Source organism: Monopterus albus, unplaced genomic scaffold (genome assembly GCF_001952655.1).
Source record: "Monopterus albus unplaced genomic scaffold, M_albus_1.0 scaffold31.1, whole genome shotgun sequence".
Lineage (NCBI taxonomy): Eukaryota > Metazoa > Chordata > Actinopteri > Synbranchiformes > Synbranchidae > Monopterus > Monopterus albus.
In genome coordinates this window covers 6,737,936-6,758,116 of record NW_018127911.1, presented here as the reverse complement: position 1 = coordinate 6,758,116, position 20,181 = coordinate 6,737,936, and the positions used below count along the sequence as shown (strand labels likewise).

At 41.1% G+C, this 20,181-nt stretch overlaps 2 protein-coding genes and 1 long non-coding RNA gene across 3 annotated transcripts in view; 1 reads left to right on the top strand and 2 right to left on the bottom strand.

The window, feature by feature from the left end:
- Positions 1 to 11,433, bottom strand: part of LOC109958231 (uncharacterized) — a 25,245-nt gene extending 13,812 nt beyond the window's left edge. Inside the window, exon 1 of the long non-coding RNA XR_002274645.1 lies at positions 11,370 to 11,433. This is a non-coding gene — a long non-coding RNA (uncharacterized LOC109958231). The remainder of the gene's footprint in view (positions 1 to 11,369) is intronic.
- Positions 4,491 to 18,967, top strand: rspo3 (R-spondin 3). The gene is made up of 6 exons (XM_020596733.1): positions 4,491 to 5,314; positions 9,835 to 10,029; positions 10,550 to 10,693; positions 10,917 to 11,063; positions 11,404 to 11,589; positions 17,018 to 18,967. Exons 1-6 carry the CDS (start codon positions 5,215 to 5,217, stop codon positions 17,230 to 17,232), a joined length of 987 nt encoding a protein of 328 aa, XP_020452389.1. The 5' UTR covers positions 4,491 to 5,214; the 3' UTR covers positions 17,233 to 18,967.
- Positions 18,694 to 20,181, bottom strand: mdh2 (malate dehydrogenase 2, NAD (mitochondrial)). Its single transcript, XM_020596732.1, has one exon. The coding sequence runs from the start codon at positions 20,082 to 20,084 to the stop codon at positions 19,071 to 19,073; it is 1,014 nt and encodes a 337-aa protein (XP_020452388.1). The 5' UTR covers positions 20,085 to 20,181; the 3' UTR covers positions 18,694 to 19,070.

The window sequence follows — 20,181 nt, the reverse complement described above, 5'->3', positions numbered from 1 at the left end:
CCGCTGAAATATAATCCTCTTCTGCTTCAACATCCTCATTCGCATCTGATTTATTAGCTCTTTTCCCTCTTGGAGGCATTTTAATAGTTGTAGAATTTGTTCAAAGATTTGAAAATGTAGAAGATGTGAAAAATCGTAGAACAGACAAGAGGAGCAGTAAAGACGTCTGCTCTCGCTTCAATCTTGCTGATTGATAGGGGATCAAATACTATTTCATTCATGAAAATGCAAATTACTTTTTTTTGTAATGCATTTTTCTGGATTTTTTTGTTATTGTTGTGTCTCTCACTGTTCACATAAACCTACCATTGAAATTGTAGACTGATCATTTCTTTGTTAGTGGGCAAACTTACAAAATCAGCTGGGGTTCAAATAATTTTTTCCCTGACTGTATGTGAGTATGCTCATGCATGTTTATTTTCATAACACTGTTGTGCTGTTGAATGTGCAGGATTGCCATGGAGATGTCTGCAGCTTTAATAGATGCAACATCAGAAAAATCTTCTTACAAAGCCATTATGTATTCACAGACCCCACTGAGGCACACGCTATCAATTGCTGTCCACACTGAGCCCAGACTAATACATAACCTGATGACAGCACAGTGGATCAGCATTGTCACTGTCATCTGGGAATTTTATGAGTCATTGGCCTAGGTATGAATAGTTCAGAGTTTACAGATGTGAGCTGTGTGGTGTAGTGGTATGTTTGCTACTCTGATACTGTTGAGGATTAGCAACATGATTTTCTTGATAATGTTGAGGTAGGTGTATTTTTTTCAGTGTCAGTATAATAACCAAGCATCCACTTATTCCGGGGTATGAAAAATGTTATGATACTTGAATTGCAGCCTCTTTAACTGTGATGTTCCCATCAAGGTTGCTCTGATCACTATTTTTATGTCAACAATGGAAGAACTGACTACATCAACTGTAGTAACAAGCCCACAAAGAGCTATCACACAGCTTTGCACTTCCCTCTTCTCTGTGGAGCATTTAGCCTCTTTTGGCTTTTTTTTCCACCTGCAAATTGACTGTTTTTGTTTTAATATACAATTCTCATCAGCATCATTTAGACACAGCAGGCAGGTGGTTTTAGGTCAAAGGCTCTGATAAACCAACTGTACAGTACACCAACTACCTAGCAAGAAACTAAAAACAAAGTCAGCAACTTCCCAGTGAACATAGTGCAGCATTTGGTAACCACAACAAAAATAAATGGACGATCAGTGACTGTGTCTGAAAACACTCCCTCCTTCATCCATTCATTCATTCACTACTTCCTATTCTTCACTCAGCAGTGAGCTATAAATTCAGATTTTCAGACACTTAATAATCACCTTCATTTTGCATAAACACCACAGCTGTACAGCCACAGAACATTAATTTTCTCATTGGTAAAACACATAGCATTGCATTGTGGATTGTTAGCAGAAAGTGTCTACAGCATTAACATGATTTCGTCACGTTTCACTTTGGAATTTTTCTGTGCATTAAATAGTGAACAGACTCACACCCTCAGCATTCGGTGTGTAGTGAGTGATACTGGATACAGCCAATACTGACCTTACATTTGTCTGATGACCAGAAAGCAACTATAAATGAATGCTAACAGTGCTCTGTTATTTGGTAGGTGTATAAACAGGCAGCCCTTTGTTAGCATGTTCCTAATAGCAACTGACGATCATAGGTTAGTGTTGTATTTTACAGTGGCCAAAAATCAAAGCATGCAAGTGCATTTAACTAAAACCATGATCCTTCCCTAACCTTAACCAAAGTGCTTTTGCTGCCTAAAACAAACCACAGACGAGACAGCGCATGTGAAACCTGGTATGCCATCCACCCCAGCCATCTCTTGGTGGCTCTGCTGCTATTAATAAATGTAGCAATTCATCCATTCAGGAAAAACGCATTGCCTCTGAATGTAGGCCAGCCAGTGATTACACTGTAACCACAATGTCATTGGCAAAGCATTTAATAATACATGAATGTAATTTATGTCAGACAGGTTTGATATTATTCATCTGCTTGTGCCAATGCTTAACTGAAGCTGTCATGTTTATGCTAAGGAAAATATTAACCCCAAAGATGTCATTTTTGTGGGTGCATTCCTCAAGAACTCTCTTTAATGAGCATCACCCTGCACTTCAGGGTGAATTGTTCGGTATCTCTGGAAAATGTCGAGCTGTATAACATGCATTTGTTTCTCAATTTGAGCACTGAGAAATATTTGTACCTTTTTAGGCAACATCAAAGATAACATATTCTCTTCAGCTATGTGTCCAAATCACAAAACAAAAATCTTTGTTGTGTGGGTCCAAAATATTTGTGTTAGCTTTAATTTTTTCAAAACGTTTTGACAGTAAAGATGGTACGGTAGCATACCCTCTCACATGTCCCCTGAGAACAAGGCCTACATTAGATTAAGGATAAGTTAGGACTAGATGTGGTATTAGAAAAAAATATGTAGTGCGCACCTGCCCGACTTCATTTACAGGTGTCGACTGATTCTCTCACTGGACAGTCACAGGGACTGACCAAGTGACCTTAACCTTCCGCACCCTATTGCCACATCCACATACACACACACACACACACACACACACACACACAAACCTACCCCCAGGAGATGGTGGGGCAATACAAAGACAAGCATTATTCTTCTACCCCCCTTAAAATCAAATCACTGGGACACAAGAGAGAGAGAAGGGAAATTTCAATTTTCTTTCAATTTTTCACATAATTTCATCAAATTATTTTACTGCTTTTCTGTTGTTTTTTTTACACAGACATGTTAATTTAACACACATCAGCTTAAATCTGATACCGAAGCTTATGGAAATTCACAGTCTCTGTGACAGACCAGTATATTAGACTGTGTTTTGTTCAGTTATGAATCTATTAGAAAACAACTTGATGTTTTAAATTTGAATATTAGCGGTACATGTATAACTATAATGCATCGCTTTGGATTTGGATTCAACAGTCTGCCCCAGTGAAAGTGAAGGGTTTAAAACAATGCACCAATCTCTCTTAAGCCTTACTGGCCTGGTTGAGTTAGTACTGGACAAACAGGGAATATTCCCATAAGGAAAGAGCCCACACTGTGTTTGCATTGCTTTCCTCAGCACAGTGACTCATGGAAGACCAGAAGCCACAGCAAGGAGCAGCACTGAACTCATGTGTACTGTTCTCCCTAAATATCATCACACTAGTTAGACATATGAGGCATCAGCCCCCCTTACAATGCTCTGTTCAGAGGCCACAGTTCACTAAACCTGGGCAGCTATGGCAAAGTCTCTGTATTAATTTATCACCAAAAAACTCACTAAGGCTCTGGTGACAAATAAAACAGCGACTGATGAGCAAGATATAATTATTTGCTTAATGTGATGAAATACTTTAAAAGGAAAACAATCCTGAATCCTCTCATAGTTTTTAATATGCACATATTCAGTTTGGCTATGTTTCTCTTATTGTATATTATAACTACACAAACAACATGGCATTTGGGCTCTGTGGGGAAAGGTACCCATGCCACTTTGTCATGACACTGTGCCTCAAGCTTTTGTGGTGCTATCTCCCTCTAGAGGTGACAAGATGAGATGTTGCTGCTTTTGCTGATTTCTCTCTCAACGTCAAGGTGTCACTTCCACTAAATTGGGTAGGGAAAAAAGTGAGGAACCCTTCTCCATTGCTTCCCTTAAATAACCTATAAACAAAATATGACATGACATTTTCTCTAAATTGAAAATAAATATGCAGACTTATTGCAGGTTAACATTATTCAAACTAACTTTATATCTTTTTAGATAGACATTCAAATATATCCTGGAAAAGCCAGTGTCCTACTAGAGTAACTTTAAAGTCAATATTTGTGTGTACTGTGAATTACTGAATTGTATAAACGATCATTTCAGTCAGAATAAGAACTGACTTTAAAAATACCCACATCTCTCTCACTTGTGTTCATACAAAACCTTTAGGGAAAAAGACCAAATAACATCTTTGTTGACATTTACTGTCAGGATTGATGTAGGCTATCAGAGTGTCAAACCAAATAATTTTTTTCTTTTTCATGTAGGTAGCTGGTTATTATGAATTTGGCTTGTGTGAATAAATGATTTTCTGTTAGCTTTATTAAACCGTTTGTTTTTTCAAATGAATAACACGTTTGTCAGTTTAAACACAGAAAATGAGGTCCACTGGTCACAGCTGAATCATATCATGAGTTTGTTCGATTCAGATCCTGTTTAAGATGATTTAAAGCATCACATGGAAGCATGACTATCCAGACATTAAGAAGCTATAGTACACCTTTCTAAGCCCTTACTGAAATAACTTCAATAGGTTACCTCTCTCTCCCTCCCTCTCTCTCTGACGCGGGGGGCTTGTCCTCTAAATAAACTTTGGAGCTCATATGGCCAGAGAGAGACGAAGACACAGCAGAGGGCTGAAATCATCAGCGGGCCGACAGGAAGGGAGTGAATTGGTCCTGCACGCAACGCAGAAAAGCGCTGAAACTGCGAAGTTTTACTTTGGCTGCCTTCTGCCGACAACGAGCTCGAGGAGGTGTGTGTTTGACAGCCAGAGGAGCAACAAAACACTTTCGACTTAGAAAGTGATTTTGCTATTCGTGTTGGCCCTCTAAAATTAAAAGCCATCATTCTACTTTTTGTGCTTGATGCTGACGTGAAGCCGAGACCCTCGGCGCGCCTGGCACATTAGGGTATCCACACACCGGGACACATCACACACCAGGAGAAGAGGAGAAAGGTCAACGTGGAGTTCTACAAAATGGATATAAGATCTCAAACTTTTTGAGGGTCGTGTCAATCATAACTAATCCGTCTTACTAACACTGATTGTTTCTGCGTCCTGCGCGCAACGGATGAAAATCGAGCTGGTGGTGTTGGTGCGTTTTTTGGAGGGAATGCTTTTTATCAGAGCGCGGATAAATCCCTGACCCAGTCTGGCTTTTTGGCACATATGAAGATCATATCCAGGATGTTACAGTCTAAGCGGCCCAGGCATCATTGGGCCACCGTACACTATCATCACCACATATCACCACATAGCTGGGGTTCCTGCTGTATCTAGGAATTATCCACCTTCCAACCTCTGCCTGCGCCTGGAGACAGATAACGGAATCTTATCCAAGAAGTGTTTTGGTGAACATTGACATTGGCTTTACGAGCATCATCTCTGGGCTACTATGCAATTACAACTGATCTCCTTTGTTTTGATCATCTTGCACTGCATGGATTACACTGGTTGTCAGCAACACAGCAGCCCCAGGCACCGACAACATAAACGTGAGTAGCCTGAAGTGAAGTGGGGCATCCTGGTGCACACACTTAGCGCAGGCTGTATGTTGTTTTGTCTTCATTTAATTGTTATACTTTCAAGCATTCCATGTCTACTCAGTTATGCGTCAAGTCACAAAGGTCCCCTGCCTATAGTGTACACGGTTTGCAAATGAATGAATAAATACATAAATAAAACTAGTTGATTGGTAATAGGCACATTACTATTTGGGCATTGTAATAAATTGATAAACTTGTAGAGTACGTAGGTCACCAAGCGTTCACAGGCGCACAACACTTGCCATCGGTGTTCCAGTTATGACAAAATAAATTCATAACTTGAGAACTCGTGTCCGAGGCAGGTTATGAATCACTGTAGTGATCCTCTGGACATAAAGATGATAAAGATATTCTTACCACTTCCAGCTCTACTTTTCTGCATATGGTGTTTGCACCCTTTGTTCAGTGTAGCTGTTATGTGTAATCTGCTTAATTACAAAAGTTTAAATTGATCGATTTCGGCCAATTCCAGCGCATGCTCCAGTCAATTAGCTGGTTGATTGTATAGTAGGCCTACATGGTACCTTTTAGTAATTTCACACTTGCATTCCACACTGGATATGTTTCATTTTAAACCTTAATTGTGCGCAGTCTCCTGGTTCCCGTTGCTCTCTAGCGGCCATAGCCTCCGACTTCAGGCACGGAGTCTGGTTTACGGGTATCTGATCAGTGTTCCAATGGACATGCACATCTTTACTTCCCATATTTGGTGATGTAGCTCAGCGATGAGTTTCAAGGTGAAATAATGTAAAGTAGGCTCAATCAAAACACCAGAGACGTTCCATACTGAATAAACTCTTGGCGGTTTCTTTTCTCATAACCTATATGGATTAGGTATAAGGGATTAGGATTATGTAGCCTTTTTCCATGACACATAAGTATCAATTTTTGTTTTCTTCACAAACACACTTTATCACTCAGAGACTCCAGATTTGCACTGTGACTAAGTCCGTCTGACAGGAGCAGTGACAACTGGGGTATTCTACATATAATTTGCCGGCATGGTTGAAACAGACCTTCAGAATGATGTGTTTATCCCTGTGACCTGGGACTGATCTGTGTCTTCTTTCTCTTGTGGTGTCTTGTCTTTTGTGATCACCACTGTGGACATTCTTTTCACCATCTTGATTTTGGCAGCTCTGTTCACTGTAGTTTAGGTCAAACCTGAAGAACTAAATGCTGTTCAGTACAGGGGTAAATAAGACTGCAGCAAACTGACATACAAGTGAATAAGACATCCGACCTAATAATGAAAGAGAAAAAACACTAAAGTAGAAAAAACAGATGTTGTAGTGTCTACTTTATGCTCCATCAAGGCATACTGATTCTCTCTGTTAAGTGTTTATTTCCCAGTAAACAATATTTAAAAACCTCTCACCCTGGAGTGAGAGAGGTGTAGCCGGAGAGTGATCTGAGGCTACTCTAGTGCTTCCCTTCATAAATTATACCCCAAGACTGAGAAGTCTGCAAACAGTGTGCTTTTTAAAAAAAAAACAGTTGTGTTTTTTAAACATCAAGATTCCATCATCTTCCATCTTGATTTTATAGCTGGGTGCTATTTGAAAAAAGAAGAAACAAATCTATGTCTGGTCCTTCTTCAATAATATCAGACTTTTAAAATTTTTATTAATGTGTTTCAGTGCAGAACAAGGTAAGCCGCTGTTTTTTGGCCAATAAAGATAAAGAACATTTCTTCACTAAAGTAAATCCACATACTGACTCCAGCACTAAAGCTTCATTTATCGCTGATTAAGGAAGTTGCTACAGTGTGAAGTGCCTTCTAGACTGACTCAGTGTCCATTAATTGATAGTGCTTCTAAACATCCGAACTTCCACCAAGGACGCAGATATCTAACAATTCCCGTGATATCAGGGAGGATGGAGGGATTAGCTGGTGAAAGGGTGAATGAGTACAGACTTCAGAGGGAAAGAAGGGGGTAAGAGTGAGTTGGGAGTCAATGACCATTCAGTTAACAGGCCAAAATTACCATCCAGAGACAGAACCCGAGCTCTGTGCTTCCTGTCTGTGATGATGGATCAAAAAATGAAAGCCTGGATGCTGACAGTGGGAACTGTATATATATTCAATATAGTTTATGAAGACATGTCAGCTTCATGGAAGTTGACAATAGATGGATTTAGCTCTTGATTGAAGGCTGAACATAAAATGTATGCATTTTAGAGGTAGGAAAAACAAATGTGCCACATCAGGAACAAATAAATGATTTCTAAAGAGGCAGATATTTATCACTGTGAGCAAAATGCTCTTTAACATTTGTTACTTCTATTTTGTTTACCAATTCTTCTTCAAGAATCATTTGCATTTGTGTGTGCGCCAGCATGTTAATGTGTTTATACATGTGTGACTTTGTTGGTATGTGATGCAAGATGCTGTCCAACTGAGGTTTTGTTGGAACAAGTGTGAGGGCAAGGCCAAATTCCTGCATCTGAAGATTTAAGTGAATCAGGGTAGCTTGGCAGGAGCACATGTGGACAAATGGACAGCAGTTGTAAAGACTGCTGAGATACTTCAAACAAAGCGCCCATGATCTATGGTAAACTGGCATCTTGACTCAGCGTAACCCATTGGCATGAAATACCAAGGCTGGAGAGGAAAACCAACTCCTTTTGATTGTAGCTACTGCAGCACTTACCAAACAGTGTCTTTGGAAAACAGCAGTGTGTCTCTCATGGCTGTTGCCTACATATTGATTCTATACCACAGATATAACTCTGCTATAAGTAAATAAGTAGGCTGCAACATGCAATGTAAATTGATTTTCTCAAACCCTCTATGATAAACTAGCAGCTTAACCCTCTACTGCTCTCCCAGTTTAACTAAAGCAGGGCATTTCTAACAAAAGTGGGTTAAACCTATCCATTCATAAAAACAGTGATACAGTAATTGTAACATGTGCTGAAGGAGTTGAACATACCTTCTCTGAATTACCCTGAGCCTGTCATGTGGATGTATATGCAGCCACCCAAATCCTTTATGTTTTTGTCCACAACGTTCAATCAGATACAGAAAAGGATATGAGATACAAGTATTTTCAGGAAACTAGTGGCATAAAGTACAGAATGTATTTTTTTCCTTTTATATGCACTTAGTATATCTTGAAGACTTTCAGTCCTTAGCTTTATAACCTTTGGATTTTCTGAGGTCTGCAATCTGTTAATGGCACTCCATATATCTACTGTATGTTTTAAATCAAACTTAAGCACACACTATCATGTTGAAATACACTTGGGAAATATTAACATGTCTGTCGCAAGGCTGGCAACACATAATTAAAATGACAGAGCTACAACCTGGGCTTTCATCCTCGGAAGACAAAATCTGGTGAATCGTCCCATAAATTAGTGAAGAATGGGAAATGAAAACTCTAGTTTAAAATGTATCAGCATAAACTAAACACACTAGTATTTATATACATAAACCGAGCTGTAAACATAGTATGAATTACAGTATTGTCATCTGCACTGTCTGCTGAAACAGTAGGTGAGAAGTTCTGTGTCATACAGCTGACTTTGTTTGTCCTTTGCACTCATTACCGGAAAACATAATGCAGCAAATATTTGTATTATACACATCTGGACATATATTTTAAAACCTACATAGTAAACTTAATTTTTAGCAAATTAAATCAGCCTCAGTTGTTCTAAAATGCTGGAAACTTTTTTGTAGTTTTTGTTACTGATTTGTTATATCATAATGCTACATTGTTGGTCCTCTGTTAAACATAAATGTGTTCTTCAAAAATACAGCAGTTCAACAATAGTTAGGTGCCATTGCTGAAGTACTGATGTTGATATTGTAGAGCCAAACACAGTGATGCCACTGGACAGCTACACTGAAACTACGCCGTTTAAAGCTTACAAACCTGGATTAAACTCTTTGGAATAGGTTGTGAATCCTGTTTGGTACAGGGCACTGTAGCAAGAAACCATTAAACCACTAAAAGAAAATATAATATTCCATTGTACTAACACAAATGACACTCACAGCATATGGTGCATATTTTCGAGAGTCTAGTGTCTGTCAAAACGTTAAAGTCAGGGTTTGATTGCTTGTTAGCTGTGGGGCCTATATGAAGGACATTATTTTTTAGAGCATATAGCCATTGATACAAAGGAGGTTATTCTTTGTTCCTTGTTGTTTTAGACAGCATTAGAGCCTTGAACACAAGGCTAGTATCAGTAGGAATGGGCACCAGCAGAAAGAGGAGTTCCTGCTATGAGCTTTTAGTAAGCCACAGTCTGGTAGTAGCCAACTAGCATGGTATCTGCAAACACTTCCAAAATGGCTATAAATGGGACACTGTGGTTTATCAAATGCTGTGGTGTCTCCAACAAGCTGACAAGCTGCTTGTTCATTTAATTTTATTTAACAGCCCCAAAAAGTAATTTATCGTTTATTTTTATGTATTCGAGCATGTGCTTAAACATTTCCCTACTCCTGTCAACAGTGATCTCTGGTGTAAGCTCAGGGTGCCAGCAGGGTGGCTGTCTGACCTGCTCTGACTACAATGGCTGTCTGTCCTGCAAGCCACGCTTCTTCATGCATTTGGAGAGGATTGGAATGAAGCAGATCGGAGTGTGCATGACTTCCTGTCCTCCAGGCTTTTATGGCACACGCTCACCAGAAAGAAACACCTGCACAAGTAAGCCTCTGCATAGTCCCAGACTTCTGTGCAATTCATTGTTCTCTGAGTCTCACTGTAACCTTCTCTCATAATAAACACACAGACAAGTGTGTCAGACTTGCCTTGAGTTAGATGTGACCTCTATTCATGACATACATAGGTCTATTTAGCTGCAGGACGTCAAAATATATGCCCTCCCTCCATATACACTTCTTTACAAGCAGCAGTTTCAAGACCTGCTGGTGAAATATGATATCATACAGTTATACTACAGTAACTGAAAAAAGCAATACCTATTAAAGGTATGTTTCTTATTGGTGACATTAAATTAAATCAAGTGTTACTTTACTTAAAATCAGATGCCACCCTGCTCATCAACCTGCCTGCAGTGGCCTGTATTCCTGACTGTACTCGCCATCAGTCATGCAAATACAAACACACACACACACCGACACCCTGTATATTTAACACACAGGAGACGTACAATAACTTGCACGGTTTAAATAAATGCTGGTGTGGCTTTATGTTTCTCTGTTAGAGTGCAGGTTGGAGTGTGACTCCTGCTTCAACAAGAACTTCTGCACGCGATGTCGAGCGGGATTCTACCTTCATCTGGGCAAGTGCCAGGAGAACTGTCCCGAGGGGCTGGTCCGCAGTGACACACAGAGGGAATGTATTCCTAGTGAGTGCCCAGAATTCATTTTTATCAGGGACAGGAATAAAACACGGGGTTTGCCCTTTAACTCGATCAACCTTGTATTTATCACCGTGTTACCCATTTGGAGTTTATCAAATGATTCTCACCTTTGAAACATAGCATAACTAGTTCATAAAACATGTTTAGTTTTTGTGTTAAATTTGGCTGTTACAATCACAGAAACATAACTGCGCTTTTGTTTTTGCAGGGTGCCCTGCAGAGTGTGAGTCATGTGCGAACAGCGACACATGTACGCGGTGCCGGCCAGGCCTGTACCAGCTCAGTGGGAGGTGCCACCATGTCTGTCCAGACAACTATGAGCCCGACGACAGCCTCATGGAGTGCACACCACAAGGTTAGTCCATTATGTGTTTGTGTGTGTGTGTGTCTGTCTGTCTGTCTGTGGATATGTCCACCAAAGTTGCCCCCGATGGTTAGAGCCATCAGCTGAGTTGGCGCCACAGATGGCTGCCTTGGTTCTGTACTGGAAACAAATTCCTTGTGTGTGTAACGTACTTGGCCAAATAAAGCTGATTATCCTGATTATGATTACCCAAAGATGCCTGTCCTGTTTTTTGTCATTGATGTAAAATGACTACAAGTAGCAAATAAGCTTGAAGAAAACAGATCAACCCCTTTCTTAGCATAGAATGTTTCTCACCTTCACCTCTCTGGCCTAATTTTCCCCCTGTCAGTGCACTGCGAGGTAGGTGACTGGAATGAGTGGAGTCCCTGCTCTCGGTCTGGTCGAACCTGTGGCTTCAAGCGGGGTCAGGAGACCCGCACACGGCAGGTCCTCCAGTACCCATCGCCCTTTGGTGAACCCTGCCCTGAAATTTCAGAGATTAAAGAGTGCCTGGTCAAGAGGAGGAAATGTCCAGGTAAAGACCACACCCGCAGCACAGCTGCAGCATTTATGTCTCAGAGCTTTCTGTCAAGATCATTTTGATCCAGCATCAAAAACTAAAATGTCAAAAAACAAAATTTCAAAATAGGGACATCCTACATGCTGTCTGGTAGTTTCTACTGACCTACCAGAGTCACTGCCAGCATTGAATTTGTGACACACTGCAGGATTTCTGTTCTCTACGAATTCCAGGCCTTGTATAATCAGAGCTAGTTGTTCTTCCGCTCAGGACTACAACTGTTTATTCAAAGGATTGTCACTGTGAGGAAACACGTGTGTGATGTTGCAATGGGTATGTTTTGTGTTTTCCCTTGAGACCTCTGGATTTTTAAACTGTAAAACCACTTTCTCTGCTCCTAGTAAACATGGAATAGCATGATCATTTCTAATAAATAGTGGAAAACCGCTATCACATGGGTTTGTATCTTTATAAAACCAGATGCAGTGGCACATTTACGATTACTTTGTGTTATGTGTGTACTGTGTGTACTATGTATGTGGTTACTGAGGTGGTCGGAGGCTAAGGCTGGCTGTTTTTTAGCCCGAGCTCTGTAGTGTTAAGTGACAGATCGCAGACAGGGTAGGGGACTGAGATCCAGCCCCCTGAGGCCTCACACTTTTACAGAACAAACACTGTGTGTGTACATGTGTGAATGTGTGTGTGCGTGTTCTTGTACTTGCTATATAGTGAGGACCAAAAAAGTATTTTTTTTGCTAGTGTGAGGAATTTTTGGAAAGTGGGGACATTTTGGCTGGTCTTCACTTTCTGAAAGAGCTGTTTGAGGGTTAAGATTTGGTTTAGGGTTCAGGTTAGAATTAGGTATTAGGGTAAGTGTTAGGGTTAGACATTTAGTTCTGATGGTTAAGTATTAGGGTAAGGGGCTAGGGAATGCATGATGTCAATGAATGTCCTCACAAAGACAGAAGTACAAGTAGTTGTGTGTGCGTGCGTGTGCGTGTGTGTGAGATCCAGCAGAAAACCAGTTGGCTCTGGAGCAGAAACAGCCAGCTCAACATCAACATCCTCCCCCTGGGAGGCACACGGCGACCAGTGGATCAGTATTGATTTATCCCCACAGCTGCCAACACACACACACACTCGCATAAATCAACACTTGCACATTCAAAACAGATACACATACACAATCTTGCTTTCAATTAAATCTGGCAAATTCACCATTTCACACTTGCATAGTCACACAGGCACACCACAACACACACACACACACACACACACACACACACACCAACGTTGTAGCACTAAAATAACTGTAATTTGTGAAGAAAGTCAAATGAGTTGACAAGGCTTTATAAGGAAGACTGTGTAATGTGCCCTCTCTCACCCTGACTATCCCCCTCTCTCTCTATCTGTGTCTCTCTTCTGATCCATTCCCTCATCAACACACACACACACACCCTACTACAGTAAGGAAAACACTGACCCCCATATAAGCTCCCTGTTGATGCTCCCAGTCAGTCGGGTCAGGGCACAGACTTTAATGTCGAGTCAACAGCTCTGTTGATCTAGCCAAAGCCCAGTGAAGAGAGGGGCGTTACAGAGCAATGGGATGAGGGGAGAGAGGAAAAAGAAAAAAAGAATTGCAATTTTACACTCTACAGACCCCATTTATCGACTGTGATTACCCAGTAGTCCCCGCTTGCAGAGCATCTGCGGTGAATGAGAGCTAATTATCTGCCTCAGCGCATCCTCTCCCTGCTGTTTACGTTCTGCACACACTAGGGGGTCAGTGGTCTGACCTCAGAGAGCCCCCAGTAATCCTCCAGCAGCCCTCAGACACTGATACTTCCTCTTCTTCTGTTCCTCCTCTTTTGCACTTTCTCCCTTTGCTTTTCTCCTCCCCCTCCATCCTGCCTTGCTCCTTCCTGTCCTTCTCCTTGCTACATCGTTTACTCCTCCACATGGATCTGTGTTCATATCATCCTCTTTCGCCATCCTGTTCATCCTGCTTTCCCTGTATTTTTCTCTTCTCCTCACTTCTCCTTTCACTCGGCCCATCTTTTCATACTTTTAAGTTCCCATATCTTTCATCTTAAAATAAGTAAATCTTCATCTGGCTAAAGCTCGCTCACAGCAAAGAAAGCAAATAATATTTCCCAAAATGTCAGCTTCTCTTTAGGAGTAGATTTAATCTGTAGCTCTTACTGTCTCTCGTTCTACAGAACCATCTCAAAATTACAACTTCCAGTTGGTCCTGGTTGACCCCTAAACAATGGTTTAAATCAGTTTTAACATCAGAAAAGCTGAAGCAAACATGATGTCATATTAAGGCTTAGAATCAGAGACATCAGAAAGGCACTGTTCCGTTGTTAGCCACAGCTAAAGACTGTGAATGTTCACACACATTCTCATCAATCACTTCCTCTCTCAAGTTAATACTGTTTAATTCGTTTTTGATCATCTTACTGTTCACCTCTCTACCTCTGCTGTCAGACTATGTGTTCTGTGCAAACCTTAGGCCCCTTCCACTTACACAGACCTATTACACACAGAAACATACAGTTAAGCAGGCTGGCATCAGCCAATCAGTGAGGAGGGATTGTTATAGACATCCACACACAGAAACCCCTCCCTGACATCCTGGCGAACATGCGGCAGGCATTCCACTTGTGGGACAGGCCATAGCCTTTAATCCCAGCCTGGCTCCCACCAAAAGCCCCCCGGACGACAGAACGCCAACTACAGAGGATGTGCCACAATAAAACATACCGTGCTCCTCTAACTGCACACACACAATTAGACATACATATAAACACATCCCCAGTTACCCTCAGTGCCCCACTGCTTTCTGGTTTGATTATTTTTTTGGATATTTTTTTTCCAATTATTCATCATTTCTACGGCTCCTTTTTTGGCTGTATGTCTCCTTTACTTGCATGCTCACGCAAGCATTGCGCCCTTGAGCCAATGTGTAGTGTCCCATTCAGTAGAGCCCCTCTCTTTCAGTACAGTTTACCGTGTCCTGCCCTTTGTGAATGCGCCATAACAGATCTCTAGATGTGAAGACAAACTAATGGCTGTGTTTAGTGTGCAGACAGGGATTTCAGGTTAATAGTATAGGATGAAAAGCATAACACATTTCTGCATGCTCACTTAACTAAAGGTGGCATTAAATGTTCTTAATTTTTACTTCTGACAAATACTATCTTGTACTGGCACAAGTGGCACTAATTGTATGTGGATCCTGAGAACACTTACAGTAAAGGAACAACTGTGTTTACAAATTTCATTTGGCGCAACTTTACAATGAGCGCTGAATTTGACTAATACAGTATGACTGCATTTCTGCCACATCACAAACTACTCTATGTACAAATAGTAGAAATGTAAACTCCTAAAATGCATGCTTACAAAATGAATCTAGTAGCAACAGTTTAAATCATTTGTCTGCACAAAATAAATTGTGCCAAGTATAACAATACCTGATCAATTCTAGCATGACCATTTTTGGATACATTTCAGTTGTAGACACACAAATTCCCCAGAACACAACAGTATCACTGTCTGGAACTCTTATTTTGTGAGAAAAATATATTTAGTATATTTAATTGAGGCGCTTTAGAACCCTTAGAGCCACAGCGAGACAAATCCATGCTCATTTTAGAGCAGTTCAACTTTTAAATATGGAACACTCTAATGTGAAAACCTTAAACTATTTCACCAGTTCCAGTGTATAAAATTACTGAAACATTTTTGTTGTCCCAAAAGCCTACCCCTCAATCACTACAGCTTTGAAGGCTTGATGACATTATCCATTAATAACTAGCTTTTGGGAATGTACTAAATGTCTGTTGAAAATGTTCCAAAATGTCCAGAGGTGTCTCATTTGGGGTCTCTTACACACGTCAACACACAGTTTACAAAAAGCCCATCAGAAACTGTTCCAACTAACCAAATGCAGGTTGGTTTGATAAACAGTCTCCTAATCATCTCAACACTGGCACAGATTAGGTTTCTTCTGTGGCTCGACAAAAGCACGGGGGCTACAGTATGACTAATCCACTGAAATTGTAAATAGTTATGGTGTCAGGACAGAGAAAACAATGAGAGCGAAGGGGACTTCCTGTGTTTATAAAAGACGGGTGGCAGACCTCGAATGAGTCAGTGCACCAGATAACCCCATCCATCCCTTCATCCATCCATCTATGCACCCAGCTATCTTCACTATCTTTGATTTTTTTAACCTACTCTTTCCTGCCCTGCAATTCAGCCATGGTGCAGCCATGGTCCAACCAGAACTCTGTCTTGACTAATGAACAGACAGCAAAGGAAATGATGAATATGAGGAGGCCGAACATGAAGGGGACAAGACAGAGACAAAGAGAGATCTCTTGGTGTTTCTCTCTCTCCATGTGTCTGTGCTTACTGCCTACTTCAGCAGTTTCACAATCCCCAACCAGCCAGCCAGTGAGCCAAGCAGGCTGTGCTGCTCCTTTCCATTCACACATGACCAGCAGCAGAGCAACAGCGCTCTAACTTGCAGGTCCTGGCTCCAACCTCCCTGGGGGTGGATCTTGTCATTATCATTAATAGTTGCAGATTCAACAAAGATGAACCTTCAAATTTTCTAAACTCTTTGTTTTGTTTATAACATGGTGCTGCAAGAACAGATAGACAGGGATTTATTTAAAGCTTTCTGTTTCTAACAAAAGTCTACTCATCACAGGGAAAGCACTGCAACAGCTGATAGTCTGACAATGTAGGTGCTGTTGACATCTAGTGGTGAAACTAGTGTATTGCAAGAACCTGTGTCACACATTTAAAGGAAGATTCCACCCTGTTGTTTGTTTACAGCATGCTCATTCTCAGTGTTGTCCACTTTAAAGGGGTAGTTATTCTTTGAAATATGGAGGCTTTTAATACTTACAGATGTTCATGCAGCTGTTGGTTCGACAGATAAAATGGCATGTGGTGCACTAAGATGAGCAAACAAAGTGCAGCTTTCATGTTTTTATCCACAGCATAAACAAAACAAATGGATGAGTATGAAATGTTTAATGCTCCTAAGAAAACTTGAATGACTTAACAGCATTCATTAAGATATTAACTATTCTTGTAGGAGCCTGACATCTTAAGGGGCTATCAAATAACAAGTGGCACTATTTGACATGATGTGCATTTTGGGCAGTTTCTCCTGCTGTATTAATTATATTATATGGTACAAAATGAAAGTTTGTTTTTAATCATTCTTTATTGAAAATATCAATTATAGATATTGCAATAGTGAAAAAACAAAAAATATTCAAAATGGAATGTTTTTAAGCTTTATACAAACTCTTTTTCATTGCTCCCAGTCAAAATGAAAATGGAGAGAATAAAAGAGCTTCATCTTCATCCCTCTCCCCTACTTCACTAATATTTTTTAAATTTTCCTAATTTCTAGGAGGGCGGAGGAAGAACGAGCGAAAAGAACGGAGGAATCGCAAAGATAAGGAGAACCAGGAAGGTCGAAGGGAAAGGAAGAGGGAAAGGGAGCGAGAGAGGGAGAGAGACACAGGTGAACGTGAAGATTCTGATAACAGGAACAAAACTGAGCACAGGCATCGCAGGGGGCATGCCACAGAGCCAGTCTCCCCCGAAGACGGCCTTGTACAGTAGTGCCCTGATGGCTCCCCACCTTGCTCCTGTTACCCTCCCTCACCTCCTCGCCATCACCCACTGTTCATCCCCTCGACCCCTCTCAGCAGGGGTGTTGCTGCTACTTGTACAATTTGAATATACTGTTTATGCACAAACAGGATGGGGCACATTCAGGCACAAGACTTGGGCCACTACGAACTTTAATAAATCTATTTTCCTCTTCTACCCTAAAGCCTACTTCTTCACTTCCGTCACTGAGAGTGTCTCTTGTAAAACGTGCAGGAGACACAGACTGCTGTTAGGACTGAAGAACAAAGTGTCTGTGACTGTGTGGAGGACTGTCAGACAGGAAGACAAAGATGTGCTTGTTGTTATGGTTATTTAATGGTGCCCTGGTACATTGCGCATCTTGGTGTTTGAATGTAGATTTTGCAACATTATGTAGAACAACCATTTATTATTGTTGTTCCTGTTATTTAGATTTCTTATTTTATTTGCTGCAAAATTTGTAAAGAAAAAAAACTAAAGTGAGTTTGCCCTTGCCATCTGGTGGCATCTTCATAATCATTACAAATAACAGATGCAGGAGAACCTGCATGCTGTTACACAAAGGAGTATGGTCAAAACAGAAGTTCTGTACGTCTTGGACAAAGGCTATCAGTTTTATACAGATAAATGAGAAACCTAATCCATCACTGGTTTTCTTTTTGGTGTAAACGAAATATGTGCTCTCGTTAAAGCTCCTTGATTAGGAACCAAAAGCCTCTGTATGCCAAATAAAAACTATAATGGGTTTATATCTGTGCCTGTCATGCATTTTCTTTTAGGACTGCTGTCCAGTGCATCCTCTAGAATGTGTTTAAAACCTTTTCAGAATAAAAAGAAAGAGAAATGCCGAGCGGTAAGAAGCTAGTATTAACTGACCCAAAGGTTGCTATGGTTTCATTAGGGTGCAAAAAGCTAACACTAAATCATGTTTTTTCCATGATGGTAAGGAAAGTTTTCCAAAACTAAACATCTGCAATAGCTTGTTTCTTAGCACATACTGTCAGTCATTACAAATGCAGTTTAAATAAATCAAGCAACCTGCAGTCCTAGGTGGGTCAAAACTCACAATTGCGTTTAGATGAATTTTTGTAGGGCGCAACGCCTGCCTTTTCTTTCCTGGGAAAAAAGTAGCCATGCCACCATGAAATCAAACTCCGAGATGCATTTTCTTTCATTTGAATTAGTGAAGCATATAATGAGAAGCACTTCTGTAATATTAAGTTGCATACAACTGAACAATTCATATTTAAAGTATTTCAGTGCTTTGAAAGTGTGTCAACAAATTGAATCTGACATGTAAAATGAAGGACCACGTCTGGATTAATCCATTTTGTTCCATGAAAAGTGTCAGTGGTCCTAGATACTGGATCATTATTTGAGCTGTAAACTGTCAAAGTCAGATTTTTTTTGTATAAACAAAGACAAATAAAATATTTTTAAAGCTACACAGTTTATTGGTGGAGTATGTGGCTCATCATTCAGCTGAGAAATCCCCATTAATACAGACTGTACATGAAAACATGAAATGTTTCACATTTGACATTTGCAAAATATAGACAAGTTACAGTACAGTATGTACATAAATCATGGGTGGATGATAAAGCCAGGTCTTAAAACATAAGTGAAGCAATACATAGCAATAAAGATCAAGGTCAACACCAGTATAACTGGATGGAAGCCTGACTACTGCTAAAACAAAAAAAAAGAGGAAACTAACAAATCTGTAGAATTACCCAGATGTCTCTTAAGGTAAGACAACAAACTATCAGTCACAGTTGTTTGTTTTTGATTAACTTGATGCCTGCTGTTCACTTCATTTTAGCTGCAAAATCCTCGCCCTTCTTGATTGAAGCTTTCAGCTCATCAATGGCATCAACCACCAGCTTCTCCTCGAAGGCAGACAGCTTGCCAAGCCCAAGATTCTTCTCAATGCCATTCTTCCCCAGCAGGAGAGGTGTGGAGAAGTACTTGCACTCAGTCTCCTCAGACCTGACAAAGGCGCACTCAACAACACCCTCTTTTCCATTCAAGGCATCCAGGACAGAGAAAGTGAAGCGGGCACCAGCATAGGCCATGGAGAGAGTGGCAGACCCAGCTCCAGCCTTGGCCTTCACCACCTCTGTGCCAGCTTCCTGGATCCTGCTGATCAGGGTAGACAGCTGGTCAGCAGGGAACTCTACTTTGGGTGTGCACTGAGAAATGAGGGGGATGATGGTCTTCCCAGCATGACCTCCAATGACTGGTACACTGACACGAGCTGGGTCGAGGCCTTTGAGCTCTGCCACAAAAGTGTTTGCTCTGACAATGTCTAGTGTTGTGACACCAAACACTCTGTTGGGGTTGTATACTCCTCGCTTCTTCATGACCTCTGATGTAATAGGGATAGTTGAGTTGACAGGGTTGGCAATGACGAGGACCATGGCTTCGGGGCAATTGCGGGCACAGGCATCAGACAAGGTGGCTACAATGGTGGCGTTTGTGTTGAAGAGGTCATCCCGGGTCATACCGGGTTTTCTGGGCACACCGGCAGGAATGACCACGACATCGCAGCCCTGCAGAGCAGCATCCAGCTGGTCCGGACCTAGGTAGCCGGTTACTTGGGCCCTTGTTTCGATGTGGCTAAGGTCTGCAGCCACCCCGGGGGTGTGGGCAATATCATATAGGGAGAGGTGACTCACCAGAGGGCTATTCTTGAGCAGCAAAGATAGCGGCTGGCCTATGCCGCCTGAAGCTCCGAGCACTGCTACTCTGGCGTTGTTCTGCGACGAGGTGGACAAGCTCCGGGCGAGGCTAACAGCAGGTCTCACAGCACGTGAAAACATTTTGCTTTCGTTACTTATCTCCTAATCTAGCGAAAATAAAAAGAAATTATGAGCACCTCTCCTCTGTGACACCAACGTCCTCTAGCCACGAGCAAAC